The 13,694-nt window shown below is 35.9% G+C and overlaps 1 protein-coding gene across 3 annotated transcripts in view; it reads right to left on the reverse strand.

Annotated features, from left to right (window-relative positions):
- The window catches only part of LOC150099333 (extracellular matrix organizing protein FRAS1-like), a 1,385,483-nt gene that overhangs the window by 1,227,183 nt on the left and 144,606 nt on the right, over positions 1 to 13,694 (reverse strand). For all 3 annotated transcript variants that reach the window (XM_090403569.1, XM_090403568.1, XM_090403570.1), the window contains exon 8: positions 4,747 to 4,851. In XM_090403569.1, the coding sequence (XP_090259695.1) occupies positions 4,747 to 4,851 (105 nt within the window). The remainder of the gene's footprint in view (positions 1 to 4,746; positions 4,852 to 13,694) is intronic.

Consider the following 13,694-nt stretch of genomic DNA (forward strand, 5'->3'; position numbering starts at 1 on the left):
CTTCTTCTGCCTCAGTACCAAAAATTGTTCTCACAATTGCTGAACAGGCTGGACGAATCAAGGTTTCGCCGATAGTATGAGGCTTCATTTCCTTTGCAATTATTTCAGTGACTAAATAACTCACTTCTTGAACTCAGTCGGAAATTGTAAACTTTCTTACAAAACTTTTACTTTGTTTTTCTTGTAATCTTATTAACTCTTTGAAATATTCAGGATTTTTATTCGACAAGTTGTCATGTTTTGTGAAGAAATGTCACAATAATTTGCTAGGAACCATTGCCTCATTTGATAGAACCAAACCACACAAAATACACTTAGGTCTGGGAATTAATTTATCACCACACCACGTAAATCCCATTTTTAGATAGCTCTCTTGATATAAACGAGTTTTTACATTCTTTTTCATTGTTCCCTTTTTACATGAACTTATTCTTTCTGTTTCTGTTGTTTCATTAGTGCTTTTTTGTTGCTGAACATTAAAAATAGTCAAATCTTCATTAATGCAAGTATCGGTTTTGATAATTTATTAGTGCGAATTGGTTCGTTAGCTTTGCTACAAGTAGACATTTCTTGATCGTCAGAATCTTCACTTCTTTTTTTAAGGAAAAAATTATTCATGATTTTGAAGGGCATATGTAACTTTAATATTTTATTTTAAAATTTATTTCAAGAAAATAATTTTTTTTCCGAATGGAAAAAGGAAAAACATTTGTTTACGATGTCTCTCGTTATAGTTGGAATATATAACAATAAGAAAAACCTCTACTTACTGAATTTAATGACTTTAATATCGTACTTCGTTTATTCTCACCGATGACAAAAGACTCATGATTTTTGTTTAGGAGAAATGATCATGTATAATACTTGTCACACTGAACAGAGAATACTAAAACAGACAGCAGGACAACTAATCATTCATCAGTTCATTTTCCCCAGTATTTATGTGCCGTTGCATATCTAGTTACTACGACACGCAGTGATCTAATGAAATCCCAGGATATAATATAAGAGCGATACAAAAAATGTAATTTTTATATACGCTTCATCCATTAAAATAAAAATATATAATTTTTTTGTTTTTGATTTAGTTATTTGTGGCAATTGAATATTTTGCTTTTTTCAAATAAACGATTAAAAATTTCGTGGCACCCTTGTGGCATACTTGCGGCACCCAGTTTGAGAACCACTGGCCTAGAGAATGGAAAAAATCAGTTTATATACCTTTATTGAAGAAAGGCGATGCAAGAGAGTGTGAAAATTACAGAACTATAGCATTGATTTCTCATGCAAGTAAAGTCTTATTTAAGATCATTCAGAAAAGACTGGAACCATTCATGAAGAGAGAAATGCCAGATGAACAGGCAGGATTTTGGAAAGGCAGAGGAACAAGAGATCAAATTGCCAATGTGAGATGGATAATAGAAAGAGCACAGGAATATCACAAGAATGTCTACATTTGTTTCCTTGACTATAGCAAGGCTTTCGACTCTGTAGATCATGTGAAACTGTGGAATGTGTTAAGAACAATGGGAGTCCCAGAGCATTTCATTATTCTTCTGAAGAATCTTTATTATGAACTAAGACACCCCCCCTTTACAATAGGTAAAGGGATGCGACAAGGATGTATTTTATCTCCGTACCTGTTTAACTTGTACAGCGAATATGTTTTAAGAATGGCAGGGATGGAGGAGTCTCCAATTGGAATTAAAATTGGTGGAAAAAATATTAATAATTTGAGACATGCAGATGATACCACCTTGCTAGCAGAATGCAAAGAAGATTTGAAGGAACTTATTATGAAAGTCAAAGAAGAAAGTGCTAAATATGGTCTTAAACATAACCTCAAAAAGACAAAAGTTATGGCAACATGTGAACTTAATGATTTTGAAGTAGATGGGGAGAAAATGGAAGCAGTTAACAATTTTGTGTTCCTAGGATCTCGAATTGATAAAGATGGTTATTGTACCGAAGAAGTTAGAAGATTATTACTTGGAAAAAAAGTAATGACAAATTTAAGCAAGATCTTTAAAGATAAAGATATTAGCCTCACAACAAAAATCAGAATCATGAAAGCAATGGTATTCCCTGTGGTGCTGTATGGATGTGAAAGTTTGACCCTGAGAAAAAGTGAAAGAAGAAAGATAGATGCATTTGAATTATGGGTTTGGAGAAGCTTACTAAGAATACCATGGACTGCAAAGCAAACCAATAAATCAGTGATAGACAGAATATAGCCAGACTGCTCCCTTTAAGCTATGATCATCAAGCAAAAATTGTCATACTTCGGACATATTATGCGAGCAAATGACAGTCTGGAGAAGATGATGATGCTTGCTAAAGTTGATGGAAGCAGGAGAAGAGGAAGACCAAGAATTAGATGGATGGATGGATGGATGGATGGAGTTAAAAAAGCAACTGGAATGCGCTTGGAGGTTCTGAAAGACATGGTCAGGGACAGATCAGAATGGAGAGTGTATGTTCATGGAGTCGCCAGGAGTTGGAAACGACTCGATGGATCTTAACACACACACAATTAAAATCTCCCATAACAATCATTCTTCTTGCACTTTCCAAGCTCAACTGTCTAAACATCTCCTGGTCCCCACCGTCTGTGCTCCTTGATTTGTAGCAACACCCTACTAAATATCCCGTCTTGCCCATCTCTACCTCACACCATATGCTTTCAAAATCATTAGTGTCACTGCCTTCCAAAGCCTCCACTCTTAGAGGACATAAGTTGTCACTTATCATAAGCAGTACTCTATCACCACCCTTTCCCTTCCTTCCCGCCGATAAATGCTGTACCCTGCTACTTCTATTCCTGTTATTATATCCTCTTCTGTCAACCACATCTCGGCGATCCCAATAATCTTTGGCCAGGCTGATGCTATCAGTGCCACCAATTCCTCGCCTTTATTCCGGATACTCCTGGCATTAGTATAAAGCATAAAAATGCCACTGTTTCTATACCCAGCATTATCCCCTCTAGACTCCACTGGGTTCAGCATTATCTGATGTCGTCCCCCTTCTCCCAAGTATCCATTCCCACAAGAGGCCACCCCTGTTACCATCCACCTTGGGCATTCTAGTTTCCCTGCATTGACACACTGACTCGTTCAGAACAGCAATCTCTCCAGATGCCTATGTCCTTCCTCATTCAAATGCAAGCTGTCTCTTGCATAAACTCCTCTCTGTTCTCAAACTCCCTCCAAACATCCACATATTCCAATCCTCTCTTCTAGCTATTATGTTATTCAATATTACTGCTCTTCTGCTCAGCTCATCACTATCATACCTAGGCAACATGCACACTATCTTTCCTCTCTGCGTCTTCTTTCATACAACCTCAAGCAAGAATCTCATATCTCTCGCTGTCCAATTTACATTACCTCTCATGTCATTTGTTCCTACCATCACAATCATCTCATCCACCCTTTCACCTCCTCTTAATTGCCATAGCTACGCTTTCTATCGTTCCTCCAGGCAAACACTTCTCACGCATCCTGTCTTGCACACCATGGATCATTGAGTCCCCATACTACCTTGTTCCTCAATTGCTCTCATGCATCCCTCACTCTCTCTCTCCCCTCTAACACTTTCTCTCTGTGTTCCCCTACTTACCTGCCTTCCTGACATCACTCTATCCCTGGTTCCAGTGCTCTCTCGCATTCTTCTCATTCCCTCTCTCCTACTGTTTCCATTCTCTCCTCTTCTATCATTCCCATAACTCTCTCTCTCATTCCCTCTTTTCAAATGATCCTATTCTCCCCTCTTCTATCATTCCCATATATCTTTCTCTCTCATTCCTCTCTTCCACTTATCCTTATTCTCTCCTCTTCTATCATTCACATAACTCTCTCTCATTCCCTCTCTTCTACTTATCCTATAAGGTATGAATGAATGTGGCACCATATGAATAGATATTGGTCATAACTGAAAAGTCATATGAATGTATGCATTTCTGTATAAATGTGCACTGGTCATAATTGAAAAGTGTCATGTGAGTGAATCATGATAAGTGAAGCATCATAATGCAGGATAATATTATACAACTTTCAATGTTTTCCTTTTGATTTACAGTAAGGGTTTCTTAAATCTTTTTATCTAATGGATACAGTCATCTTTCTAACTATATGCTATACGGGCACATTTCTGAAAGACGATAAACTTATGAAAGGAAAAAACTGACAGAATAATGGCATTTGTATGATATACTTTTATTTTGCTGTTGTTGATATTGGACATTTATTGCATTCAAATTTATTGTTACTTATTCTAGTAAGACAATATCAATAAATGTTGTGTTATCTGCATTCCAAAATATGAAGACAACCATTGATGTACTGTCAAAATTTTAATTACTCATTTACTAATTACAGATTTCTTTAACTTTTCACCTAGTTTTTTTTTCTTACTTGATAAATGTTGTAATGATAAAAAATTAAACTCTTTCCTTTTGTCAATACAATAACAAATTCATTTTTTGTCTTTTTCTTTTTACTTAATGAAAGGAAGAAAATGTTCTAGAAAAGTTTTTCATCAAAACTATAATATGGTTCAAATAAGCTTTTTTTTTTCTTTTTTTTTTGCCTTTGCCAAATGTGAGCACAGCCATACTTTATGATAAGTTTTGCTAATGAGCATTATATTCTGCATTGGTGTTACATTTTTAAGAATGCATTTTTCAGAATCATTAAGTACATTATAATAATTTCTTCCTAACAAAACTAAATATCTAATTCTTACTCTTTTGCACTGTGTTAGAAGGGGACAATTTCTTCGGTAACAGGTTACATGACCATTTTGACAGTGGCAATCTATGCACAGATCTTCATGCCAACTTTCACCATCCTATACAACAAAAATTGAAAATAAAAAAAAGCTTTAAAATATGATATAAAAAGTTCACAGTTTAACAGATTAATTTCTTGTTTTACTTGTAGTGTTAAAATATTAAAACTAATTTCAAATTTCCCCATATAATTATTTTTAATTTTTACAATTCCTTGGATATATTTTTGTACCGCTTCATGAAAAAATTGAAAAAAATTGCCTCTGATATGTGAAATGCTAGGAAACCCTTTTAAAACTTGATAGTAACATGCAAGAAAATTTTTTTTTCTTCATTTGGGTGGTGGGGGGGGGGAGTAAACAAACCTGGAAGTATCACATAGAACATTGACACATCAAGTTTAGTAATAAAATAAGTAATAACTAATGCAACCATCAGTTGCATTAATAGAAAAACTCTATATGTAAAGAACATCTTGGGCTGAGCATGATATCACTTAATATCAAAGAAAAAACAACAGAGGATCAATAAATTACAAAGTATGATCAAACTGAAAATGATATTCAAAATTGAATATATATATCTGTGCATTAAACTAGAAAAAGAAGGAATCTTTCATTTCACCGTTTTTCTATATGAGCAGGGATTGTAAATGATGATTGTGTGTGCGTGCATGCATGTGTGTGTTTCTAGTTGCACTTCGGACAAATGAGTGTGAGAATAAAAATTATCATACAATACATACAGTTCCTCAGGTCTCAAACATGAATAGAATACAGGAGTAGTTGTAGTGGATCCAAGAGGATATTTAATTTCATGTACATGGATGCTTGAAGCATCAGGAATAAGGGGAGGAATTTTTAGCATTAATTAGTTCAACTTAGCCAAAAAATTATTTGTCAGTGAGACTTGTCTCATAGAAAATTATATAGCCATAAAGATAAAATATAAAGGATATTGTATTTTTCAGGGAAGATAGATGAAGAAGGATGTAGAATAAGGAAAAGCTGATAATGATAGCACAAGAAGTACAACAATGATATAATTTTATTTTGCTGTTGTTGATATTGGACATTTATTGGCATTCAAATTTGATTGTTACTTATTCTAGTAAGACAATATCAATAAATATTGAATTATGTTGGAGATGGCTTATTTGAAGCTATCTGATGTAAGATAGAAGCCAACAGGACAAAATATAATCTTAGTTAATTGAGGATGCAAGAGAATTGGCAGTGCCTCTGACTAGGGTGGATAATATAAGTCTCAATTCTGGTAGGGTCCCAAGAGAATGTAAAAAGGGCAGAACAGTTCAATTACATAAAGAATGTTCCAAATCAGAAGGAGCATATTACAAGACTCATTCGTATCTTAGCAGTACTGGATAAGGTAATGAAAAGTTGCTTAAAGGCAGAATTCACAAAAGAATAGACAGGAATATGATATCCTATGGAGACAGCACCTTTTATAAAGATTAGAACCCTACCTTAATAAATGACTACTTGTTTTAGAATATAGTGACAGTTGAGTTTGATATTCCAAAGGCATTTGACAAAATAAGTCAGAGTAAATTGGAGTGGATAACAGACACAAGAGAGTAGTATGTGTTGAAGTGCAATCAAAAAGAATGAAGTATCATAAGGCTCTGTGCTACAGCCACTGCTGTTTAATTTCGATACATGTGATACAGAGAATGATTTGAGGGAGAATACCCAGTTGTTTGCTGATGATGCAAAACTGGGAAGGACAATATTTAATGAAGGTGATGTAGAGATCCTGTAGGATGATTTAACTAGACTGGCAGTGTGTGAACAAAAGGATAACAAAGGATTAAACTAAATTTACTAGAGTCTAACCAAGTGTGAAAAAACTTCCGTCTTTCTCTAAATCTAGAGTAATTTAATAATAAGGTGGTACACCTTTTGGCAACTCGTATAAGTAAATATGACTTCTCCATTGCTTCTGCCTTAGTATCACCACTTCTGGGTCTGGCTTCCACTGACAAGACCTCAATAAAGGTCGAAACCAGTCTGGGTAGTGGCCCTTCCCTTAATGCATAGAATTATACATGTCAGCAAGGAGATGTGCTTTGCATTATGGGAGATACTGAGACAAGGAGTGATGAGAGCTTGGTCCACCTTTACCACTAATTGCCTCACTCCTGAAGATACTTCAGGCAAAAACTTTGTTTGCTTATACTTGGATAAAGGATTAAACTAAATTTATTAGAGCCTAACCAAGTGAGAAAAAACTTCCAATAAACTGTTGTCAGTTTAATGTGGCAAAATTTATGCCTTTTGATACAAAGTGTACGACACAGACAGTAGTGGAATACACTGCAAGAAATTGATGAGGCTTGAGATTTGGGTGAGAAGGAATTAAAGTTCAGGAGACATATTGCCAAAAGTGAGCAGAATAACTCAAAGGGTTATTTGGATGTTAAAGGACACATTTGCTAGCCTGGTTAGCCAAGTGGTTAACATATCTGCTCTCCAACCAAAAAATCTGTGGATGTAGATGTTTTTGACTGTCTTTAGGTGGTAGATGAATTCACTGTCTGGTGCAAAACCACTGCTGCACTTATTGGAGACATGAAGTGGCTTGAAAAATTTCCATATTTGGTTGCTAACAGCAAAATTTCCAGATTAATTAAAAAAAAATTTTTTTAAAATACAAAATTTGTTGTAGTTTCAGCATAATGATCACATAATGGAAAGAAACCTTTCTCAAAGTGTGGTCAAGAGCTCACCAGTGGGCTGTGTGGTTTTACTGGCAGGTGCAAAAGAATTTTATTAGTAAATAAATAATTATTTTCTAAGTTTATAAATTTTCCGATACAGTAAAGCACATGATATATTAAAAATCCTATTAAATAAAAAAAGTTCTTTTACAATAATTTATTTAATTTCAGTATAATAATATGCATAATATTTTGTCACATGATGTATTATTATTATTATTATCAATAAACCTCCATGGAATCAAGAGACTCATCATGGGAGGCCCACTCTCATATGCACAGCTCATCATACCTCGACTTAAATGCATTTCCACACTCTCAAGCAACGTATTCCAATCATCCACCATTCTCCATGCAAAAAATCTACTCCTCACCCCCTTGCTCACACCCACCTTCTACAGCTTACAAGGATGGCCTCACGTTCTCTCCCCGTCTCTAGATATCCTATGAAAAATCTCATCTACAATAATCTGATAATTACCCCTTACTAACTTATACATCTCAATCGTGTCACCCCTCTTCTTTCTATCCACTAGGCTCTGTAATTTGCATTCTCTCAATCTGTCCTCACATTCCACAGACTAGATACCAACTTAATCAATCGTCTTTGAACCCTCTCTAACATCTCATCGTCCTTTTGAAAACCTGCCAACTAAATCTGTGCACAGTAATCCAAATGTGGCCTGATCAAAAGTCTTGTACAATGGAATCAAAACATTCTTACTTCTGCATGTCATTGTCTCCGCATCATTCCCATAATCCACTGTGTTGTCCTCAGAATTTTAGCAAAATGTCCATGAAATTTCAAGACTCGATCCACCACAACCCCCAAATCCTTCATCTCCTCCATCTCCTCCAAAATATCCCCACCAGTCCTATACTTTGTATCTCATATTTGCTCTCCAAATTTTACAACCTTACACTTTGTAACATTAAACTGACATCCCACATGCTTGCCCATTCAGACAGTCCATTTAGGTCCTCTTGCAAAGCTACATCTGCTATATTTCTTATAACTCTACCCAAGTTTGCATTATCTGCAAACAACTGAATATCACCATTTAAGTCCTTTCCAATGTCATTTATATACAAATTAAACAACAATGGCCCCAAAACAGACCCCTGGGGCATGATACTAGTGACTTTCCTCTTCTGGGATATCACTCCCATACACAACCTGCTGATACCTATCAGGCAGCCAATCTCCAATCCAATTGACTAATCTACTATCCAACTGAATCTGTTCCCTTGTTTGTCAAGTGGCAGTTAATCGAAAGCCTTTGCAAAAGCTAAATATATTACTGCATATGCATTCGTCACCTTATTATAATAAATAAGCAGATTGCTAAAACATGATCTTCCGTTAGCAAACCCACGCTGTCCATTAAAAAAAAAAATTTCCTCCAGTTGGTGAGAGTGATCATGAAGTGATCAACTGAGTTGTGATTAGTCAAATTCAGACTTCTGTGAAGAAAGGATATATGTGAAATTATAAGGCTGATGATTATGACAATCTTAGGAGACAGCTTAGAGTTATAGCATGGAATAAGGAGTTGAGCGGTATGGAATTAAATGCTGCTTGAGAACTGACAAAGAAATACAAAACAGCATCAATGTGTGAATGTATTCTGAAGGCCAAAAGGGCTGAATAAGGTAGGTGTAAAATGGATGAATGAGGGGCTTAAGAATTAAATCTAGAAGAAGGTACTTTGGAGACAGTACAGGATGAATAATGTTAATAATCAGTTACATTAAGAACAAGCCAGGAGATTGACTCAGTTAGTAAAGAAAACAAAAGTGCAGTATGAACAGAAATTGGCAAATCAGGAGAAGAAAACCCTAGAGAGTTTTTTAGATATGTGGCAAGTAGAAGGAAGAATGATCATGGTAAGATGATGTTAATGGATGAAAATAGTAGAATGATAACTGCTGCAGAAGACATTGATATCAGTGCATAGAAACAAGCAAATCAAAGAAATGAGAATACAACAAGGTATATACAACAATCAGTTTACCAATTAAAAATGGTTGCCATGCAATAAAAATTAATATATTGATAAATAATATTAAAACTATTTTTGATGTTTACATAAAATGAGAATCTCCCAAACTTTTGGGAAAGAGAGAGAGACAATCATTCCGATCCAGGTTTGGCTGATGTAAAAGGTCTTCACAACTTTGAAAGAGCATGCATATTTAAAACTGCTTCTATGGAAAAGACGAGCTTCATCCCACTGGATACTACTGTGTTTAATGGCCGTACTATGTTGTGCCAGACATAGACTTTTGAGGTTTCACATATTCAACGTAATACTGATATTCATTAATTCTTTCTTCCACAGAAGTCAAATGCCTGTCTGCCTAAACTATGTCAAATTACATTCACAAGGAATCCAGTTAACACAAGCTAATAACAGAGGTAACAATTTGTCTTTTGTAGATGGTAAAAGATGAGAAATATTGTTGATAGAAAAATATGTGAGATAAGGTGATACTTCTTCAAAATTCTATCAACAGGTTCAGAGATACCAGAAATATACCAGATTGATATCCAGCAGTCTGTTGAAGAATCATTTTCATTGCCTGTTGATTGTCTGATATGGGCTGTTAAAACAGATAAAGGAAAAGCTATAGTGGTAATGGATAAAGCCAACTATGAGAGGAAAACAGACTGCCTTTTACAGGATACCTCCACTTATCAAGAAATCAGTTATAACACAAAAACACAAATTAAACAATTAAATAAGCTACTTGATGAAATTGTTTGTTGGGAACAAAATACTTTGGATAAGTTAGGCACCCATTTTGGAAGAACTCCTCATTTATATGGTCTCCCAAATATTTATAAAGAAGGTCATCCAGTAAGACCCATCATGAATTGTATTGACTCTCCCACCTATAGAATTGCTAAATTTCTTTCACATTTATTAACCACCCATATTGGACAATCCAGATCATTCATCAAGAATTCTACACATTTTCTTGAAAAAATCAAGAATATTCAAATACAAGAGGATTTGTATTTGACATTGAATTAGCTTTGACATTGTTTCCCTCTTTACCAACATTACATTATCTGACACTGTTAGTTTACTATATCATGATTACCCTCCTGATGTTGCGAAAATTTTTGAATGTCTTATACAATCAAGATATTTCAACTGAAAAAACAAGATCTATAAACAGGTTGAAGGCACTGCCATGGGTAACCCTCTGTCTCCACCTTTGGCAGACTATTTTTTGAACCATCTGGAAGATACCTTGTTCTCATCCTAACCTAACCTAACCCTCTCTTTGGTTTTGTTATGTCAATGATGTTTTTTCTGTTTGGCCACATTCTGAAAATGAACTTACCACATTCCTACAATAAATCAATAGCCTTCATACATGCATTCAATTGACCATGGAAAAATAAAATGCTGATAGTTTACCACACTTGGACATCCTTCTTACTCGCACAGCCTCCAATATTTTGTCAACCAGTATTTATCATAAACCTACCTTTACTGGCAGATAAATTTATCAAAAGTCTGTTCATCACACCTCTCAAAATATTGTGTTATCAAGTCTTTAATTAACAGAGCACATAATGTATGCTCCTCTCTGTCAAACTTACAACAAGAACTTCTCACTATCAAAACTTCAGTGAAATTTAATTGTTACAATCCTCATCAAATCCAGCAGATAATTGACTCCATGTGCCAACGTCTAAGGATTCCTCAACAGACTGTAGGGCTCCAAACCTTATATTTCTGGTATCTCGGAACCTACTGATAGAATTTTGAAGAGACATCACCTTATTCCCACATATTTTCCTATCAACAAAATTTCTCATCTGTTACCATCTACAAAAGACAAACTGTCCCCTTTATCATTATTTACCAGATACCTTGTGAATGTAATTTGACATACTTTGGGCAGATAGGCTGTTCTGTGGAAAAAAAGAATTCATGAACATCAATATTACATTGAATATGTTAAAAGTCTGGTCTGGCACAACATAGTATTGACAACATTAAACAAAGTATCCGGTGAGATGAAGCTCATCTTCTCCATAAAAGCAGTTTTAAATATGAATGCCTTTTCAAAGAAATTTGCAAAAGCTCTTTTATATCGGGCAAACCTGAATATCAGAATGATTGTCTCTCTCTTCCTTCCCCCCTCCCAATAAAAAAAAAAAAGTTTGGGAGATTCTCATTTTATGTAAACACCAAAAAATAGTTTTAATATTATTTATTAATATATTAATTTCTAGGTGCAGTAACTGCTTTTAATTGGTAAACCAATTGTTGTATGTTTGTATTCCTGTTTCTTTGATTTGCTTGTTTCTAAGCACCGATGATGTACTGTTATTTTCAGTAAGAAATATCTGCACTTTCATTTCATTAAAGTTCATTACTGTGATTAGTGTGTAATTTGTTGTTTATAGTTATGCCACAGATACCTTTAAAGATTAGATTTATATTAGGATATAGGTTGTTAGGATAATTTTTGAAATGTTCCAATTCTTACTTTGAGACTGCCCAGATAAATGAAAATATCATCGGCATAATGAAGCCAGATTTTTTACTTTTTATAGTATTTTTATTATTATTATTATTATATGACTTTATTCTCAAGGGCTCACTTTAGTGAGTATGGGCATGGCAAACCCAAGGTACCAGATGCTGGACCATGCCTTACTTCATGTAATATATATCTGTTATATTATTCTGTAGACTGGTCTCTCCTCTTCTTTCTTTGCTTCTTTCTCCTCTCCTTGCTCCTTCCCCCTGATTCTATTAGCATATTCGAGGGCTAGGGGTGAATCTTTCCTATCTTGCTAAATCATTTCGTCTTATGCAGCCACTGAAGGAGGCAAGCTAGCCTCAATAGGTACCGGTCCCAAGCCCGGATAAATGCGAGGGTTGATGTCAGGAAGGGCATCCAGTCAGAAAACTTTAATGCCAGCTCAAACTATGATATGAGTCAAAGAGAAAATGATATAAGGGCTAGGGCGTACCCCTTAAGCGACGCGCAGCCACATTGCCCTACAGCTGCGAGAAGTGGACGAGGGCTACCACATCAAGGGCAGGTGTGGTTAAAGAAGCGAGCCCAGCAGGTGGAGAAGATGTTGCGAGTGGGAACACTGAATGTTGGAAGCATGATTGGAAGGGGAAGAGAGGTGGCAGACATGATGAGGAAGAGGAAGTTGGGCATTTTGTGTGTGCAGGAGACAAGGTGGAAGGGGAGAAAGGCAAAGGAACTGGGAGATGGATATAAATTGTTCTACTCTGGAGCGAATAACGAGGGAAGAAATGGTGTAGGAATTGTGGTGTGTGGCAGAATGAAGGGTGAAGTACTGGACGTGGGTAGAAGGAATGACAGGATCATGCGAATGAAATTGGGTCTTGGAGAAGAGCGGGTGGTCGTATTATGTGTATATGCCCCACAAGTTGGTTGTACAGCAGAGGAAAAAGATGAGTTCTGGAACGTGTTAGATGAAGAAATGAGGGAATTGGAAGAAAATGAGATGGTGATTTTCGGAGGAGACTTGAACGGACACATAGGAAGACAGAATAGTGACTGTGTAAGGGTGCATGGTGCCCACGGAGTGGGAATAATGAACCAAGAAGGAGAGAGGGTTTTGGACTTTGCAGTAGCGTTTGATCTGGCAATTGTGAACTCGTTTTTCTACAAGAGGGAAGAACATTTGATAACATTTAGGAGTGGTAACAACAGTTCACAAATTGACTACGTTTTGACTAGAAGAAAACATCTTAAGATTGTGACAAATTGTAAAGTAATTCCAACAGATCAAGTAGCACAGCAACACCAACTGCTGTGTGCAGACTTTAAAAATGATCGAAGATAAGAATCTCTGGATGCCATGGGATGAAGACAATTAAGTGGTTTCGCTTAAAAGAGGAGAGTGTGAGGAATCGTTTTAGGGAGAGGGTGTTAGAGAGGATTTCAGATGGACTGGAAAGTGTACAAGATTGGTGGAAACATAATTCAAAAGTAATCCTGAGCTGTGCAATCGAGGTGCTTGGTGAGACATCTGGAAAGATTAGAGAGCAGAAGGAGGGTTGGTGGTGGAATAATGATGTACAAGTGGCAGTGACAGCTAAGAGGACAGAGAGGTGTACAGAGAGAGAGAAAGCAAGAAGCCAAGAGAGTTGT

The sequence above is a fragment of the Typopeltis vanoorti genome, chromosome 14, assembly GCF_054136105.1.
Source record: "Typopeltis vanoorti isolate ZY-2024b chromosome 14, IOZ_Tvanoo_1.0, whole genome shotgun sequence".
Lineage (NCBI taxonomy): Eukaryota > Metazoa > Arthropoda > Arachnida > Uropygi > Thelyphonidae > Typopeltis > Typopeltis vanoorti.